The sequence below is a fragment of the Hypanus sabinus genome, chromosome 3 (genome assembly GCF_030144855.1).
Source record: "Hypanus sabinus isolate sHypSab1 chromosome 3, sHypSab1.hap1, whole genome shotgun sequence".
Taxonomy (NCBI): Eukaryota; Metazoa; Chordata; class Chondrichthyes; order Myliobatiformes; family Dasyatidae; genus Hypanus; species Hypanus sabinus.
The window spans coordinates 97228356-97249137 of NC_082708.1; the positions used below are offsets into that span (position 1 = coordinate 97228356).

At 39.1% G+C, this 20782-nt stretch overlaps 1 protein-coding gene across 2 annotated transcripts in view; it reads left to right on the plus strand.

Annotated features, from left to right (window-relative positions):
* Positions 1–19798, plus strand: part of afap1 (actin filament associated protein 1) — a 371521-nt gene extending 351723 nt beyond the window's left edge. Inside the window, exons 15-17 of one of the 2 annotated variants that reach the window (XM_059964846.1) lie at positions 3750–3943; positions 11435–11599; positions 12580–19798. In XM_059964846.1, the coding sequence (XP_059820829.1) occupies positions 3750–3943; positions 11435–11599; positions 12580–12606 (386 nt within the window). In that variant the 3' untranslated portion in view covers positions 12607–19798. The remainder of the gene's footprint in view (positions 1–3749; positions 3944–11434; positions 11600–12579) is intronic. The other variant, XM_059964845.1, reaches the window with a different exon arrangement.
* Positions 19799–20782: the final 984 nt, after the last annotated feature.

The window sequence follows — 20782 nt, forward strand, 5'->3', positions numbered from 1 at the left end:
TTTAAAAAGGGCTCAATGGAAGCAAAGAGTACTGCTGCAGGAATTTTAGTGACTGGAGAACTTTACCAGGAGGGTTTTTGGGGCTCTGTACTAAGTCCCAACTTTACATGACATAATTTTTATGGTACTAATGACTTAGCTTTGAACTATGATTGAGAGGTTTGCTGATACGAAAATTGCCAACATAGTTGATGGGGGGACTTTTAGGTTGCAGGAAAATATCAAAGATTGCTTAACTGTGTACAAAAAAAATCACAAATCAGAATCAGAATCAAACTCAGGTTTATTATCACTGACATATGTTGTGTAATTTTTTCTTTAGTGGCAGAAAGAGATAGAAAGTACTATGAATTACAAAAATAGATAATTAGTATGAAAGACCAATAACGAGTTGAAGCGTAGACATAATGTAGTGTTGAGCTGTGGATGTGACACTACAAGAAGAATGCGACAGGACAAGAAGGTGTAGGGAAGCTTTATGTGAATGCTGCCACGGCTAGGGCATTAGTTATGAGAGAGTATGGGGAGATTTAATTCAGGTATATAGCTTCAAGAGAGACCAAAACAGAGTGGACAGGAATTACCTATTTTCTTTTAGGAAAGGTTGATTCAAAGTGTTTGGTTGAAGAACTGGAGAGTGTTTGAGGAAAATATTTTTCATTGAAAAATGGCCTCCATCAGTTCCGTAACTGTAGTTGGCAGTCTGCATTTCTTGCTTACAATAATTAAGTTTCCAACACTAAAGCATTTTCCTTACTTGTCAGCTCATCCAGGCTGTTCTACTCTGTTTTATGTTGCATGAGTAATTAGAGCTAAATCCTGTTGCATCTTTAACAAGGTGTTTATTCTGTACAAGAAGGCTGAGTTAAGGAGAATTTCCAGCCTACAGCACTATGCTGGGACTGAGGGAGCCACCTTCCCATAAGAAGTTTCACCTCAAATATGATTCTGTCAGCTGGAGATTTTTTTAGTATGGATCTTCACTGAGCACAGATTTCTGCAGGTGCTTGTTGTTCAGCATCTCCAGCAACATTAACTGTGTCCATTATTGGATCCAGTATTCTGATGAGATTGAGAGGTTCGAATCATGCTGGAATACAAACTGAGTCATTCGAATGCCTTATTAGAGATATTGACGGTTCATTGCGACTTCAGGATTCATTTGTCCTGAACAGAGCTGCACAGAAACAGAGTCTTTAGACCACAATGTCTCAGCAACCATGATGCCAATTTTAATTCATCAGATCTGCCTGCACTTGGTCAATATCCCTCCATTCACTGTTTGCTCGAGTGCCTGCCTAATTGCCTCTTAAACAATTTCACCACTTTCACCACTTCCCCAGCACCTACTGCTTTCTGTGTTTTAAAAAACTTGTTTTGTAAATCTGTTACATTGGATTGGTATTGAGAACTGTGAGGTCATGAGCCAGGTGAAGGCAGGCGAAGGAAACTACCCTTGCCTTGTTGTGCACTGCTCCTGTATCGTGGAGGAATTTCCAGTTCCCACATTAACCTAATCGGCCACCTGGAACTCAACCAGGAGAGTTGTTAAGCTCTATAGCTTGTGATGTTGTCTGGTCCCAGAATAGTACTTGCAAGAAATTGAGTGATATGAGTTAATGTTGGTATGTGAGACCAGAGTTCAAAGCAGAATTCAAGGAGTTCAGAGTTCAAAGTCTCTGGCTTGCAAATTAGGAAGAACTAATACTATTCAGGTTGTCATGCTGGGGACTGTCCTCTATCATCAGCTCTCCACCACCAGGGTGTAGAACTGTCTCATATTTGTTTATGACATAGAAAGAGGACATTGGGTATATTGAGCTGACTCTCAGCTCGATCCCATTAACTTCCCCACCTGTCTCACTGTAGCAATTTTCTCACACGTGGCCAGCCTCTCGACTGGGATTCTCATAACAGCCAACAACTTTACAGTATCCAATGAACCCAGCAGCCAACACATACTTGGGATTCAGGAAGAAACAAGAGCCTGGGAACAGCCACATACAGCCAGCGAGACCATATGAGGACCACACAATGAAAAGTTTGGCGGTTGGAGTCACTGGACTACCATGCCACTGCTTGGATGTTGCCAATATTAAATGTTGGCACACGACGTGTACCGACCCATGTTTACCATCGTTATGGCTCACAGCATCACAAGTAGTGCGCTCAGATCTAGGCCACTTCATCTATAGTTGTTGTACCACTCCATGGGAGAGGGGATGTACAAACTGTTGTGAATATACCTGCAGATGCCAGATAGGTTGCTGAGAATATAATCAAGTAGAAAGCATGCACCAACTTTCCTTGGCTAACTCCATGAAGAGTGGAATTAGTCTATAATTGAATATAGACAATAGACATAATTATATATTAGCATATTTTGTGGCTTTGTGGCCTGATTCAGCCCCCAATAAAATGCTAGTTTAATCTGGAATGCAGGAGAGCACAGCACAGAAGTATCTGCAAGAGTTTAGAGTTATCAACCTAATAAAGCAACTACACAGGCTACATGATAACAGAGAAAAATCAAGCCTGAAATTGAGTCATAGACGAGAGTTGATGCTGAGGATTCTCAGCTCACTCTGGACAGCTCCACGAGCAGCCCAAAAACATTAACAAGAGGCTTGCCCCTTTTTATATTCTCTCTGAGTCAATCCTGTCTTCATTTCTTCATCTTGTCGTATTGGTTATGGAAAAATCCAATGTTGCAATTCCTCTTCTGAGTTCCAACACACCCGCTATTGCGGAAAAGAAGCTCAAATTCCTTCAACAGCCTCCCTTTCTGCTTGGATTGCAAGTATGCAGAAAGATTGACATTTCCCTTGTTTATACGGAGACAGTGCTTCCTCTACAGCTCGGAAGATCTTACTGTATATGATGATTTTTGCATAACTAGACAATAACCAATGGTGTTATTGTCATTGTTATGTGTATTTTTCATGATCACAAGACCTAGCTGGACATTAATAACTTAAAGTACTGCAGGTTACCCCATCAGCGAGTCACTTGTTGGCCAAGGAACTGAGGGAGCTGGAGCTGCCTGCATCAGTGAGGCGTTGTCAGTCCACGAAGGTGGTGTACAGTTAAACAGCGAGTGATCATCTCAGTCGCTTTTCTTGTGATTGCAAGATACTGTTGGACATTGTTAATATGGAATGCTGCAAGACCGATTCTCTGAATAATTAGTGGATGGCAGTGGAGATGCATTACTGTTGGTTGTGGTTAGTAGTAGGCCTCAAGCTGCAATGTTGCCTGTTTGCATCTGCCCAGGGGAGGGGTGTCAGAGTCAGTGCACTCCACTAGAGGCGGTGTGGTGCAGCATCCAGGCTAGGGTCGGCATTGTTTGCTCGGCGGAGGACAGGCTGTGTTGTGTTCGACTGCAGACTGCTGCAATGTTCATGGACTCAGGGCTTGGACTATACAGTATATTTTTGTGTGACTGTATTTTACTGATTTCTTATATGTTTACTGCTATCTTATATGTGTGCCTTCTGCTGTGTATGACTGTTGGTACTGTGTTTTGCACCTTGACTCCAGAGTAATGCTGTCTTATCTGGCTGTATTCATTGTTATTCATGTATGGTTGAATGAAAATTAAACCTGAATTTGAACTTGAACTATTAAACTTGGTAACTTCTAGAATCAAGAAAACTTGTGATCATTTTAACAATGCTCCAGCAGGGAATGGAGTAGACACATTTCTAAGATTCACTTTCATATATTATTGCTCTTTACACTTAATGTAGGTAAGAAGTCTCAGGTTGCTCTGGAGGCAAACCTAAAGAAACTGGAGGAGGAATGTAAGGCTAAAGAGGCTGAGCGTGTGAACCTGGAACTGGAGCTGACAGAGGTGAATGAAAGCTTGAAGAAAGCTCTTGCTGGAGGGCCCACACTGGGACTGACAATAGAGCCAAAGTCTTCAAGAACGTCTAGCCCACAGGTATAGGAAGCTGTATAAATATTATAAAAATAAATTGCATATTGGAGAATCAAAAGGATCTATTTCTGTTGGTGATGTTCCTATTTGTAAATGAGACATAAAGTAAAGCACTGAGCAGGTTAGGCAGCACTTGTGAATAGAGAAACAGATTTAACTTCTCAGGTCGCAGGCTCCTCACCTGAACTGGAAAGTCAGTTGAGATTTGTAGAGAGTGTAGGGGAGGGGGTTAGGAAGAAGGAATATCTCTTACTTACAAGAAGGGTTACTGTGCTGCCAGACTCAGAGAGAGTGGAATTTGGGCAATTAGAGGGAGAGAAGAAACAGACCAAGGGCATGTTAAACCAGTGAAATGCAGGTCAGACCTGTTAAGAACATAGACAGTACAGCACAAGAACAGGCCATTTGGCCCACAATGTTATGCCAAACTAGCTAAAAAGTAAAAACCTCCAAAAAACGAATCCCTCCTACTTACACAGTGTCCAGATCCCTCCACCTTTCTCATATCCATGTACGTATCTAAATGCCTCTTCAAAGCTTCTACCACCATAATAGGCAGCACATTCCAGCCATCCACCACTCTCTGAGTAAAAGACTCACCCTTCACATCCCCTTTGAACTTGCACCTCTCACCTTCAATGCATGCTCTCTGGTTTTGGACATTTCTACCCTTGGAAGAATATATCCCCTGTTTACTTTATCAATGCCTCTCATAATCTTATAAACTCTATCACATCAAATATCCCCTCAGTCTCCACCATTCCAAATAAACCTACCCAAGTTTGTCCAGCCTCTCATGACAGCACATGCCCTCTAAACCAGGCAGCATCCTGCTAAACCTCTTCAAAGCCACAACATCTTTCCTATAGTGGGGTGACCAGAACTGTGTGCAATTTTCTAGATGTGGCCTAAGCAGAGTTTTATAAAGTCGCAACATAACCTCCTGACTTTTAAACTCGGTGCCTCAACTAATGAAACCAAACATTGCATAAGCCTTCTTAACCACCTGGTAACCACTTCTAAGGAGCTGTGAGGTTTGACCCCTCAACACTGTTGAGGGTCTTGCCCTTAAAAGTGTACTGTTTCCTTTCATTTGTCCTACTGAGGTGAAACACCTCACACTTATCTGGGTTAAACTCCAGCTGCCATTTCTCTGCCCATAACTGCACAGATCTATATCATGCTGTGTTCTTTGCCAATCTTCTGAAATATCAGGCAGGGGGTGGAAACTGGAGTGAAGGGACTCAATTTAGGACAGATGGTAAATAGCAAAGAAAGCATACAGTCAGACTGTCAGGAAGGGCAGGCAGATGATAGGACAAAATTATAGCCAGTAAGGTGAGCATCAGTGCATTAGGGATGCAAAATCAAAAAGGGTAGAAATAACGTCTTCAAAGTGTTATATCTCAGTGCACGGAGTATAAGAAATAAGGTGGATGATCTTGTTGCACTATTACAGATTGTCAGGTATGATGTTGTGGTCATCACTGAATCATGGCTGAAGGATGGGTGTAGTGGGAGCTGAATGTCCAAGGTTACACACTGTTTTAGATGGAGAGGAAGGTAGTCAGAGCACCCCCTCTGACTACCTTCCTCTCCATCTAAAACAGTGTGTAACCTTGGACATTCAGCATGGCTCAAATCAGTAGAACGATGTGACATAGGATTGGGAGATGTTGAATCCTTGAGGGTTGAGTTAAGAAACTTCAAGGGTAAAAGGACCCTGATGGCATTGTATACAGGCCCCCCAAGAGTAGTTTGGATGTGGACCCCAGAATACAATGAGAAATAGAAAAGGCATGTCAAAAGGACAATGTTATGATAGTCATGGGAGATTTCAACATGCAGGTCGATTAGGAAAATCAGGTTGGTAATGGATCTCAAGAGAGTGAGTGTGTTGAATGCCTATGAGATGGCTTTTTAGAGTAGTTTGTCATTGAACCTACTAGCGGATCAGCTATACTGGATTGGGTGTTATGTAATGAACTGGTGGTGATTAGGGAGCTTAAGGTAAAGAACCCTTAGGAGACAACAATAACAATATAATCGAGTTTAACTTCAAATTTGATAGGGAGAAAGTAAAGTCTGACATAGCTGTATTTCAGTGGAGTAAATGAAGTTACAGTGATATGAGAGAGAAGTTAGCCAAAGTAAATTAGAAGGACCTGTTAGCAGGGATGACAGCAGAATAGCAGTGGCTTGAGTTTCTGGGGAAAATGAGGAAGGTGCAGAATAGATGTATTCCAAAAACAAATAAATGTTCAAATGGCAAAGTAGCACAATCGTGGCTGACAAGGGAAGTTAAAGCTAATGTAAAAGAAAAAGTTACAACAAAGCAAAAATTAGTGGGAAGATAGAGAATTGGGAAGCTTTTAAAAACCTACAGAGAGCAACTAAAAGAATCATTAGGAGGAAAAGATGAAATATGCAAACAAGCTAGCAATCAATATCAAAGTGGATAGTGAAAGCTTATTCAAGTATGTAAAAAAAAATAAAAGAGAGCTGAGAGTGGATATAGGACCGCTAGAAAATTAGGTCAGAGAAATAATAATGGCAAATGAACTAACTGAGAATTTTGCATCAGTCTTCACTCTGTGCCAGATGTTGAAGGGTGTAAGGGAAGTTACTATTACAAGGGAGGAGGTGCTCAAAAAGCTGAAAGACCTAAGGGTACATAAGTCACCTGGGCCGGATGAACTGTATCCTAGAGTTCTGAAAGAGGTAGCGATAGAGATTCGGTCTACATTTCCCAGAATTTTAAATAGAAGTACAACATTCAACCAGGACCTCACCTGTGCCTAGAGAGGACATGAAGGGACACATCAAGGCCCCAGCATTCTCATCTCTCGCCTCCTTCAATAACCTTGCTGAGAGGTAGATCCCATCAGGCCTGGGGACTTATCCACCTTAGTCCTCATTAGGAGGCCCAACATTCCTCCTCCTCGAACTCTAAACACCCTAACATATTTATACACTCACCACTGATACCCCAGTCCTCCATATTCTTTTCCTTGGTAACCACTGAAGCAAAGTACTCATTAGGTATCTTACTCACATTCTCTGCATGCAAGTGAATGTTTGTCTCTTTATCCTTGAGTGGTTCCACCCTCTCCCTAGTTATTCTCTTACTCTTGATGCATGTATAGAATGCCTTGGAATAGAATGTTTAATCCTACTTACAAGGACTTTTCATGGACCCTCTTGGCTTTCCTAATTTCATTCTTCAGTTCTTTACTGGGTTCCTCATACTCCTCATGTGCTCCATTAGATCCTAACTTTTGAAGCTTTGCATACTTTATTTTTTTCTTCTTGACTATATTCATCATCTAGCTTTCCATCCCTGTCCTTGCTTCTAACAGGAACATTCCTTACCTGTACTCTGCAATTGAGCTTTAAACACCCTCCACATGTCTGCTGCGGACTCGACAGGGGAAAAAAAGCTATTCCCAATTAACCCTCCTTAGTTCCTGTCTAAAGCCCTTGTAATTTGCCCTACTCCTATTTAAAACTCTCCCACAAGGATCATTATCTCTAGCTATCCTGAAAGTTAAGGACCTGTGGTCACTGTTCCCTAACTGTTCTCCTAGCTGGGCTCATTACCCAACACCAGGTCCAGTACAACCCCTCCTCTTGTTGGACCGTTCACATATTGATCTAAAAAAATCCCTCCTGAAGATACTTCACAAGTTCTGCCCCATTAGAACCCCTTGCACTAAGAATGTTCCAGCTTAAATTTGGAAAGTTGAAATCCCCCATGACAACAACCCTATTATATTAACACATTTCCTAAGTCTGTTTACATATCTGTCCCTCATTCCAGGTGGCTCTCGGGGGGCTGTAGTACAATCCCATTAGTGTGATTGCACCCTTCCTATTCCTGAGTTCCACCCAAAGGGACTCAATGTCCGAACCCTCCATTATGTCTCCTCTAAGGACATCTGTGAGATTATCTCTGAATAGTAGTGCAACTCTTAACCTCCCCCTGCCTTTTACCTCCTCCTCTACATGTTCTAAAACTTCAAAAATTTGGTACATTAATCACCCATTCCTGCCCCTCTCTCAAGTTTCTGAAATGGAAGTTTTAATGGAATATTGCAGCACCTTTGAGGATGAAACAGATTTAATGTTTCAGCTTGATTGATCATACATTAGAATGTGGAAAGGTGAGTAGGATGCGGAGAGAAAATTTGTGGGAGAGAGAACAAGAGAGAGCACTGTTGCACTGGAAGTCCAGGGCATCCATTCCAGTACATTGTAGCTTGTAGACAGATATGAACCAGTTCAGAAATGAGCATGATATATTAACTCCAAGATGTGAGGAGGCTTGTTTATTCCATACAAGGGTCTTTACCATACAAAGGTGCTTGAAAAAAATCTTCCCTGAATATGGAATTTGGATTTTATGAAGGAAAGATCAAAGATGTGAAATCCTTGTGGGTAGAGGTAAGAAACTGCAATGGTAAAAAGACCATGATGGGAGTTATATACATGACCTCGAACGGTAGCCAGGATGTGGGCTGTAAGTTTCCATGGAATATAGAAAAGGCCTGTCATTGGGGGATTGGAATATGCAGGAAGACTGGGAAAATCAGGTTGGTGGTGGACCTCAAGGAAGGGAATTTGTAGAATGCCTGTGAGATGGCTTTTAGAGAGCCCACTAGGAGAAAGGCAATTCTGTATTGGGTGTTGTGTAATGAACCAGATTTGATAAGGTGAAGGAACCCTTGAGAGGCAGTGATCATAGTGTCAGCATTACAATGGAGTAAAGAGAATTACAGAGGCATGAGAGAAAAGCTGGCCAAAACTGATTGGAAGAGGACATGAGCAGAAATGACAGCAGAACAGCAATGGCTGGAGTTTCTGGGGGCAATTCAGAAGGTGCAGAAAAGTTAAAGCATATGAGGCATGATCATATAGCATAACAACTCATCAGGGGTGATAGGTAACTTCATGCCCTAAGGTAGAAGGAGATGAGTTTTTATTAACTTCAAATTTTCTGCTTAACCACTCAAAGAGTTGAACTGCATGTGCATGTAACGAGAGCTGTATAACTCATCTCCTTCTACCTTAGGCCACAAACTTATCAATCACCCATGCTGTGGACACTTTCTGGAGGTCCAAGATCCATGACAGCTGGACTAAGTGTGTAAATGTAGGAGGGGACAATGTTGAAAAATAACTGTGCTAGGTTTTCTAAAATTGATTCCTTCTACCTTAGGCCACAGACTTATCAATCACCCTGGTATGTCAAAGATGAAGAAGTATTCTAAAGGGAGGATTGGGTAACTGTAGCTGACAAGGGAAGTTGAAGAGAGCATAAAAGCAAATGAGAGGGCATATAATATAACAAAATCTAGTGGGAGGTTAGAGGATTGGGAAGCTTTTAAAAAATATATCAGAAGGCAACAAAAAAGAAACACAGAGAGAAAAAATATGAAAGTAAGCTAGCCAAAAATATGGAAGCGGATACCAAAGTCTTTTCATACGTATAAAGATTCAAAGAGAGGTGAGAGTGTACATTGGACCACTGGTGGGTAACAAAGAATTAGTGGACAAACTGAATATGCATTTTATGAAGGCACTAACAGTATGCCAGGAATTTGAGCGTGTCAGGGCAGAAGTGAGTGTAGTTGCAATTACCAGGGAGAAGGTCCTTGGGAAGCTGAAAAATCTGTTGTTTGATAAGTCATGTGGACCAGATGGCCTACACCCCAGGGTTCTGAAAGAGGTAGCTGAAGAGATTGTGGGGCATTAGTCGTGATCTTTCAAAATTCACTAGATTCTGGAATGGTTATGGAGAACTGGAAAACTGCAAATATCACTCCACTTTTTAAGAAGGCAGGGAGGCAGAAGAAAGGAAATTATGGGCCAGTTAGCCTGACTTCAGTGGTTAGAAAGATGTTGGAGTCCAACATGGTCTCCTTTAGGGAAAATCTTGCCTGACAAATCTGTTGGAATTCGTTGAGGAAATAACAGACAGGATAGAAAGGAAAATTGGTGGATGTTGTGTACTTGGATTTTCAGAAGGCCTTTGACAAGGTGCCAAACATGAGGCTACTCAACAAGGTTAGAGCCCGTAGTAATACAGGAAATATACTAGCACGTTGTGGTGAACTATGTGCCTGTCTGGACATGCCCCCTGCTGACTGCTCCTGTGGCTCCTCCCACAGACCCCTGTATAAAGGCGATCTGAGGCCTACACTCTCTCTCAGTCTCCAGGACGTAGTATGATGGTCACTCACTCCTGGTTCCTTCTTCCAGTCAATAAAAGCCGATATCTTGCCTTACATCTCAGAGTGAGTTATTGATGGTGCATCACACGTGTAGAAGATTGGCTGATTGGCAGGAGGCAAAGAGTCAGAATTAGGGGCTTTTTCTGGTTGCTGCCAGTGACAAATGGTGCTTTACAGAGGCAGATATTGGGACCACTTCTTTTCAAGTAGTCTGTCATGGGTTTGGATCATGGAATGGATGGCTTTTTAGCCAAGTTTGCAGATGATACAAAAATAGGTGGAGGGCAGGTAATTTTGAGGAAGCAGAGAGTCTGCAGAAGGACTTGAACAGATCAGGAGAAGAGGCAAAGAAGTTGCTGATGGAACATGAAGTGTAAGGTCATGCACTTTGGTAGAAGGAATAAAGGTGTGAACTGCTTTCTAAATGGGGAGGAAATTCTAAAGTCAGGGGTGCAGAGGAACTTGGAAATCCTCATGTGGGATTCCCTAAAGGTTAGCTTGCAGGTTGAGCCGGTGGTAAGGAAGGCAAATGCAATGAGAGGGTTAGAATATAACCCTCTCAATATGGTGTTGGGCCTTTATAAGGCATTGGTCAGTCTGCACTCGGAGTATTGTGAACAGTGTTAGGCCCCTCACCAAAGAAAAGATGTTCTACCATTGTAGATGGTCTGGAGGAAGTTGATGAGAATGATTCCAGGAATGAAAGGTATGGCTCTGGGCCTGTACTCATTTAATTTAGAAGAATGGGGGGGGGGGGGTCTCATTGAAACCTATTGAATATTGAAAGGCTTCGACAGAGTGAATGTGGAGTAGTTGTTTCCTATAGTGGGTGGATCTAGGACTAGCGGGGACAGTCTCAGAATAGAGGGATGTTTATTTAGAACAGAGGTGAGGAGGAATTTCTTTATGCAGAGGGTGGTGACTCTGGAATTTGTTGCTATGGATGACTGTGGAGTCCAAGTTTTTGAGTATATTCAATGCAGAGATCGATGGATTCCTGGACAGTCAGGATATCAAAAGTTACAGGGAGAAGGCAGGAGAATCAGGTTGAGAGATAACGAAAAAGCTATGATGGAATGGGATTAATTCAGCTCCTATGTTTTATAACATCCCAGGGTAAAACTGAAATAGAAATATTTTATTTCCCATGTTACTGTACAATCATAATTTTAGTAAACATTCTCTATGTATGATATGTCTAGTGGAGGAGAAGGGAATGCTAAATATGAAATTTATTATCCTGCATCGTTCCTTTCCACAGTCCCCTAACTTGATGCATCGTACCCTCGATAATTCTCCAGCTTCCAGCTGTGATACAAGTGACACTGAACCATCAGCATTGCCCGTAAATGCAGCCGTTCTTGGCAGAAGACCATCTTCCATGGTTTCTTCCCCAAGTCGAGGACATGTACGCAGGAAGGCCAAGGTATTCTAGATCCAAATATTATATCACATTTTTCACAATAATTCCCCGTTGTCATTGTGCTGACCAGACTATTAGAATTTTTAAAAATAAAACCACAGTGTTAACTTGTGAGACTTGTAGTGCTCTATCAGTATACAGATTTTGTTTCTCAGGCTGCATGTATCATTATGTCAGCTTTCATTGCCACATCACCAGCTCCTTTCCTCCACTTGGTTCCCTGCAGATTACTCTTCTGCACACGTCCATTGAACACCAGCCATCCCCATCCCAGTAAAATCACCCTTTATCCTCTCTACCGGCAGCCTGATTAAAGGTGGAATTAAATGGGAATTACACAATGCAAGCTGCAGTATATTCTATAAATATCACAAGAAAGCAACAACTTGAGAAACACATTCAGTTCAGTTTATTTTATTTCCTATCTGATTTATTTTTCTATTGCTCGTCTCATTCATTAACCTCTGGATCTTCTTAATTACATTTCCCTCACCAGCCAAGAATAGATGTGTACATTATTGATATCTCTTTGCTACTTGTGATTCTGTAAGTTTAAGAAGGGTTGTCTCAGTTTTTCTTTAATAAGGTTGCTATTTCAATGATTTAAAAAATATCCTTTTGCAGGGGACTAAGTCTGGGTGACCCTATGATGCAAGTCATTTTAAGCAATTTCTTCAGATCAAGGACAACTTGTTTCCATTCTAGTCCTTAAGAGTGGAAGACAATTGTGTATGAATTCTTTAAACATATGATGGCTGTTACACTTTAGCTACCATGCATCATTGTTGGAGAGGTACAGGCAATTGAAGAACAAGCTCTTATGCACACCCAGGTTAAAACATCATGCAGTGACCAAGCAACATTTATATAATATTTTATTTTCTCTTAAAAAAAATTTAAAATAAACTTCAGATGAATTTCTAGAATGTGATCTGAAATAAATGTTTTAATGGCATTTGTCACTTTTTTGTTTCTTTTTACAGGAGTGGGAGTTGAAGACTGGAACATAAAAATTAAAAAAGAGAAGAGTTCACAATTTTTTATATTTATTTCTCTAAACATAATGGTCCAGACCAGAAGCACTGTTACCGAGTCCTTTACTTCATAAAAAAACTATGCAGAGTTCATGGTCTTCACACTACTTGCTGAAAGTTAGCAGAAATTCTATGTTGAAGTATAGTTTATAATTATATTGTCAATATAGGGTGATACTTAAATTGTGTCCAATGGACTCCTGACCTCAACTCAACTTCACCCTTCTCCCATCTATTGGCCATTTGTATCACTGCAGACATAAACATCACACGCTTTTCTTTTTTAGTGATTGGATTTTATTGTCCAAAATTATTTTTCAATCTCAACACTACAGTACAAATGAAATGCGTATTTATTACAAAAGAGGCATTTTAGACTGAAATTTTAAACTATGATTGTATAAGCACAGTGACTATTTTGTGTATGATGTTCCTCAAAGAAAAGTCTTCATAGTAAACCAATGGATCCTGTACAGTTTGCAGTTTCCACACAGTTTTGACAATTATAAGAATGCTGGAACATAAATGCGGTTAAGTTCTTATGTCCTTCACAATTGTCAGCCACTTCATTATACATAGCCATTATCTGTTCTTATTTTACACTGCCTATTGTCTGTTTTTATTGCACAGGGAAACATAACCTATGTTGTTTGTATCATACACACCCTTTATTGTATATTTCTTATCATCTGCTTGTACCACATATACTCTATGCTCTCTTTTTAATCATATACACCCTTAATCATATACGAGGGGTGATTGATACGTTTGTGGCCTAAGGTAGAATGAGATGAGTTATTAACTTAAAACTTTCTGCATAATCAAAGAATTGAACGACATGTAACAAGAGCTGTATAACTCATCTCCTTCTACCTTAGGCCACAAACTTATCAATCACCATCTGGCGATCCAAGACGCCAACTTCTGCAAAGAAGGGATCCGTATGCTCTACGACTGCTGGACTAAATGTGTAAATGTAGGAGGGGACTATGTTAAAAAGTAAATGTGCTAGGTAAATTGACTCCTTCTACCCTAGGACACGAACTTATCAATCACCCCTTGTACTTCCCCTTGTCTGTTTTTATTGTAGACACCTTATTTAATGTTGGGAATAGGAACTGGTGCTCAAAGGAAGTAAACAGTTTTTTGCAATACATTATATTCGTTCTTTAAGGAGAAAATCACTCTTGTTGTGCATACATCTTGGTTCCCAAAGCTGTTGTTTAGATAATGGTTCCTTTCAGTATAATGTGCTGGCCATTTGTTCCAGTTTGAGTCATTCCATGCCTTCCTCAAAGTTACCTAGAATGGAAATGTCTATGATGCACAGGTAATTTTTGACATATAGAAAAGCAACATTGATAAAAATTTAAACTTTGTTGTAAGATAGTTCACGTGCTTTTATAATTAAATATGTAATTATGTATAATTTAATTTGAAATAAGACCATATTTAACATTTATTTGTCAAAACTCCCATTTAATTTCAATGGTGAAGAATTAATTATATGAAAAATGAAAAAATGTGAATTGCAAATACTAGTTTTAGACTAGAGTTCATTTTTTGCAAAAACATTGTAGTAATTCGATGAGCATTCTTGACTTTCACATTATAGTCTTGGTGACTCTGGCTGAATCCTTGAATTATTTTTGTCTTACACAGTTTTCAATATCATTTGGTTCCTTATATATTAATCATGAAAGCATAAAATAGTGTAACTTTTAGTGGAGTCCTCAGACAGAAATGGTGTTGACTTTTCAAGTCTGTTCATTTTCTGTTTTCAGTGTAGAAGCCCAGTGTCCACAGGCTTTTGTTTATGCTTAGGAACATAGTCTTTTTGGTTCTTATTTGGCCATGTGATTTTTTATTTTCTCAGACTAATCAGAAACAAACCTTTTGTGTAAAATTGCTGTACTCATGAAGAAACTTAGAAATTTGTGAATGATATATTGTGCATTACCGTATTGCTTCAAGTCACTTGTCTTAGTTTAATATGTTGAGAAAAAACTTTATTACATGTGTCTCTGAAATAGTTTCATAAGAATATGGCAGCTGTACAGTATTTAGTGGCAAGTATTACGACTTTTTTAGTAAACATTCCAAAACTAACAATGTATATGTGATCAAAAAATGGTTCATTCAATTCTTGTGCCTTGTAATGCCCATTTTTTGTGCCAGTTCATAGCTCACCTCTTCCATCATCATTTTCAACCCTGATGCTCCTGTCCCACTGTAGTCTCGCCCTCTCTACTGATCTACTTCCATCTGCTCTGTACTGATGCTCCTGTCCCATTCTAGTCTCGCCCTCTCTACTGATCTTCTACTTCCATCTGCTCTGTACTGATGCTCCTATCCCACTCTAGTCTCGCCCTCTCTACTGATCTTCTACTTCCATCTGCTCTGTACTGATGCTCCTGTCCCACTCTAGTCTCGCCCTCTCTACTGATCTACTTCCATCTGCTCTGTACTGATGCTCCTATCCCACTCTAGTCTCGCCCTCTCTACTGATCTTCTACTTCCATCTGCGCTGTGCTGATGCTCCTATCCCACTCTAGTCTCGCCCTCTCTACTGATCTTCTACTTCCATCTGCTCTGTACTGATGCTCCTATCCCACTCTAGTCTCGCCCTCTCTACTGATCTACTTCCATCTGCTCTGTACTGATGCTCCTATCCCACTCTAGTCTCGCCCTCTCTACTGATCTTCTACTTCCATCTGCTCTGTACTGATGCTCCTGTCCCATTCTAGTTTTGTCCCTTTCTACTTCCTTCTGCTTCTTGCACCTTTGTGGTTTCACTTGAAAGGCATTGTGACTACTATTGTGACTACTCCATACAGAAGTGAGTTTGCCTTCTCATTAACATCAGAGAAACCAATAGAAGTTAATCAAAAATTGTATCTGTTTAAGATCTCACCTGAAAATATGTTTCTCTAGGTAAAGGAAGATTTTGCTTTGCCTAGCATAACTTGTATAAAGTCCACATCAGTTTTCTGGGATTAATCATAGCAAAAACTGCCAACTCTTCAAACTGCAAGTGTCAAGTGCTAGGGCAACAGCCTCATAAAATATATTGCACAGATATTCAGAGACATTCCTAACAATTCCTGAATAATTCTTCCAAATTATTGAAAGGGGTTCAATTTGCTTAATATTACAGGCAATCTATAATTAATACTGACCTAAATAGTGGAAGCATAAATTTCATATCACCAGATTAGGAGATAAAGATAAGCAAAATATTTAGATTGTTTTAGAATGTTACAACTTTTTTTTAACTGCTGCTTGCCAAATAACATGGCAGACAACATTTCTCTGGCTGTCTGGCTGTAATGTGATGTGTAAAAACAACAAAAGTTATATGCACAACTCATCAACACTTGTGTAATATCCATATTTCTAAAACACAGGGTAAATGCATGCAGGCTTTTTCACTGACATTGGGTGAGACTAGAACTAAAGGTCATAGGTTAATGGTGAAAGGTGAACATGAGGGGCATCTTCACTCAGAGTGTTAAGAATATGGAACAAGCTAGCAGCGGACATTGTGGATTTAGGTTTGATTTCAACATCTAGAACAGATTTGGAAAGGTACGTAGATGGGAACGGTATGGATGTCGAAGGTCGAGTGCAGGTCAATGGCACTAGGCTGAATAATAATATGGCATGGTGTAAATAGGTCAAAAGGCTTGTTTCTGTGCTCTGTGACTCTATGACAATGGTTAGAAGTATTCATTACAGGCTTCCATTACAATCATTTGTGCAGATACCACCAATGTGAATTAAAACACAAGAGTATGGTTTGGGACTGGAAATTTTGAGTAGAAGTACATTTGGTAAAGTTTATCGAGTAAAGCTGTTACTACACTAGAAAATAAACATTTTGCTTTTAGTCATGTTTAAATTCAACTGTAAATCTATTGCCAATAAGCATTAATTACCACCCATGAAAACTAATAAAATCAAAGACAAATTCTTGGGCTAAGACACACTGCAATAAAATTTGACCTGGGTGTGAAAAAATAAGCAAATTTCCATGCTTTGTATGGCTTATTTTTCTGTTACCAACTGAGAAATTCCACAGGTGAACATTGAAAGTATTTGCTATTAATACACTTTTATCCTTCAATGCCTGGGTGCAGTGTCCGGGATCAGGAAATGTGCCTATAAACTAGGTTTAATTGTCTCACTTCATTAAAGATTTCTTTGTAATAGTGTTAATAGTTATGGCATTGAGGCAAACATGCATGCCACAGCATCAAGTAGACTACAGAGTCACGCTTCTACTTCAGGGCTACAGAAGCAGACCTATAGGTCTAGTTTTGAACTCCACAACAAAATGGCCACCAGAGAATTGTAGTCAGGACCTTTTTGGTGGCTGTAGGCTGCCTCAGAAGAGCACAGGTCTTATTTCAATGTCTTGATGCCCTTTCTAGGAACTATTAATTTCCTCCCATTCAATCAGACTGCTAGGTGCATTTTCCATACTTATATTGGCCTAAAACTCATACCGAACTGCCTCTTGGAGGTTGCCAAAGAAATCTAGGCTTGAGTTCTTGCTATTGCCAACAAGTGGAATTGTAGGCAGAAACAGATCTGCATTGTGGATATTGGTTTCTTGCACTGGTAATTAAATATAGTTCACAGGGTCCCATAATGTCAATTCAGACATGGGAAACAAGCCACAATCAATTGTGCCCCTAGCCTATTATGACATGCCAAAAGTTATAGGTTTGAACCTCTTTTCCCTCAGAATATTTCATGACTTCTTGAATTGCTGTCTCTGCCAATAACATTTATTCTATTTAAATTAAACAATAATTGTCTTTATCTCTTCGATATATCATATGCCACAATTATATTAGTATCTCACGTTAGAGTTCTTAAAATTGTGCATCTTCTTTCTGGGTATTCCATTGGTGCCTCCAAATAATTGACTTTGTTCTGGCTACATTCTTGAAGGCCATCCTCCTCGACGTCAATATGCTTCTGATTTTTATATGACAGAGCTTTTTCTAACTTCATTAAATCAACTGTTTTCAGATTTCACTGAGCCATTATACACAGTTATTTTCAGTAGCTCTTTAGCAGACAGAGCACCTGCTGCAAGGGTATCATGACAGTTAATATTTATTTGTCTTTAATAATGAACTTGTGTATATGAAATATTAATTGAAAACTATAAATTTGAGATTATAAATGATTAGAAATTGATAATCCTCTCATTTTCCAGACAAAAGTAGAACCTAATCAAACATGTGCCGTAAAATATTCATTCTCTATTCTGAACTTACACAAATGTTTTGCTTTTGTAAATTATTATATATTTGGTAAAGTGTTATTTCATTGTATGTTCATAAGCTGTCTTATAAAGGCTTAAAACAATTGACGACGCTATGCACTTCTGTCCTTCATGACCTTAGTTTTCACAAGGTTGAGCTTTCTTGGAGAGAAAGGAGAAACATTTTGAGTTCCTGTCACAGAGCTGGGAACACAAATGGAGAACTTATGCAATTGGATGAAATACGTTTGCAAATTCTGTTGATTTTCATTCCGAACTTCAGCGTTAGAACTCCAAATTCATTAAAATGTGAACTCAGTGCAGCTAAAAAATGTGTATATCTGGAATCCTCTCAAATTGTAAGTATTCCTAAAGCCTAAACACATTCCATTCAAATGCAATGGGGCACATACTCATTTAGTGCAATGATGTTGTAGTTGGGTCACTAAGAAGAAACCTAGTACTTTCCCATCACCGTTTTTGACCCAGTTCCCAAAGGCAGATCCGGCCTTAAGTGATAATTCTCAGTCCTCAACACCGCTGAGATAGCAAAAACATTAAAGCCTGAGGCTTCACTATTGCCAGAGTTTTGATCAAACTGTAACTTATACACATAAAATGTTAGAAACAGTTATCTGTGGAATGAGAGATTGTTAAAATTTTAGGTTAAACACCATCATTAGACTTAAAATATTGTAATTTATTCTCTTTCCATGTGACAGGTTGAGAGTTTGTAGCATTTTCCATTTTTATTTTACAGATGACCAGTATCTGCTTTTTTGTTTTCCTTTAGTTTTTACAAATGAGATTTGCTTCTTTGGTCTGGTAGCATTACCATAAAGATATGGTGCATATCTTTACCCATATGCACCTGTTTCTGTGGTTTATTTCAGCAACAAATAAATGTAAATTCTTGCAGAATTACCTGTCTAATGGAAATGCATTCTTTTATCCTTTTAAGATTTAAAAGGCAAGTTAAACTTGAGAAGTGAGCAGACTTCAATTGTGTTTAAATCAAGGGCTGTAGATATTTTTTTTGTGTATTCAAACAGACCTAGAGGAATTTAGCAAAAAAGTGAACAGAATACTGTAATCACTAGACTCAATAGTCCATTGCACCTGAGTTAGGCAGTGGGAATCCAACGCTGCTGCTGATGTCTTGAAAGTATAATCAGTAAACAGTGGGGGAGCAGAACTGCTGGCAACTCTTTAACCAGAAGACTGTTGTTCAATGCTGTACCCTATCATTCATGGGAGTATATTATAATCCCTGTATTACCACACATGAACACAACACATAATAAAAGGGTGCCATTGAATTAAGTGGGAACTAGCAAAAGGAGACTGAAAACTGAGGTGTGAATGACAGAATGTGTAAATTTAAGCTAAAATAATGCCTGTCACCTCTGAGCGCCATTTATTTGTCATATTCTCCAGCTTGGATTGAGCTTTATGTTTTGAAATGGGCTTCCATCTTTGCGAACTCTCATTTCATTCTATGACTAAATATCATATATTACACAACCTACTAGTTTTTCAAATGTACCGATGACAAGTGACTCTACCAAGGGATTTTCTAACCACAGCTTCACTGTGATGTAAATATGGCTTCTGATTTGCCTGTAGGACTAGACAAAATCTGAATTGTAACCTCGATATTACTTTTAAAAAAATCAAGTGTCAACAAAAGATCCTGTATAAACCAAGCTCATATATGGCACAAGTATTTCTGCACCTTAGTGTTTTGTTACTTTTATTTGTAAACTGTTAATGTCTTTGTGTATTAGTCGAACAAGACTAAATTTGTATATTAAAGCAAAACAAATTGTAAAAAAAAATGATTTGCAATTTTTTTCCTTCACTAATCATTCTAACTTGTGTCTCCCTGTTGAAATAGCATGCAGAAGAAACTCAATTTCTACACGTTTCCACAACAGATTATTTTATGATACAGAATCCTGGAAAAGTGCACCCATCATATTCTTGAAGTGTTAGTTTTATTCACAAATCATTTAAAATCGAAAATTTTCATGAAGAAGCCATGTAATATGTTCATTTTTGCTTTATTGAGAATTTTAGAATTTTAATTCAGATTTTTGCGATCTTTTCTTGGTTCCAGTATAACAATGATTTGCATAAACAGATTGAAATTAACTCAGCAAAATCATTGATTTATTTAACAGGCCTCCTTGTACCATCTCTTGTATTTTAGTTTTCTCTCAGATCTATCATTATTTTCAATGCCTGCCATTGTCCATGCTGATGGAGTCTCAGTGATTAATTATTGCTTTCTATACACACATCAGCTAACGCATACAAATATGATACAATATCAAAAAGCAGCATCCCATCAAAAAATTAACTATATATCAAGAAGCTGAAACCTATAAGGAGCAGTAATACTGAATGTTGTCAACACTGAATTAACAACAAAAGAGAAGCCTTCAAAAAGTTACACTGATAAACATTTTATTTTTTATTTTATTGGGTAGGCCCTGGAGCTGTGCTGCCCAGCAGTCCCTGATTTATCCCTAGCCTATTCACGCAACAATTTACAATGACTAATTAACTTAATTAATTAACTAACTAACTTACCAACCGATACGTCTTTGGACTGTTGGAGGAAACCAGAGCACCCGGAGGAAACCTCTGCAGTCATGGAAAGAATATACAAATGCCTTTCAGCCAGTGGTGGGAATTGAACCCGGGTCACTGGTACTGTAAAGCATTGTGCTAATTACCGCACTACAGTACTGCCCCAATAGACCAAAGGCTATTAAAATCATTCAGTACCCTTTACTTCCAATAGCAAAGATACTCTAAGAACTAAATGTTAAATGTAAAGGTATATTTACTGTCAAACAGCAGGTGTAT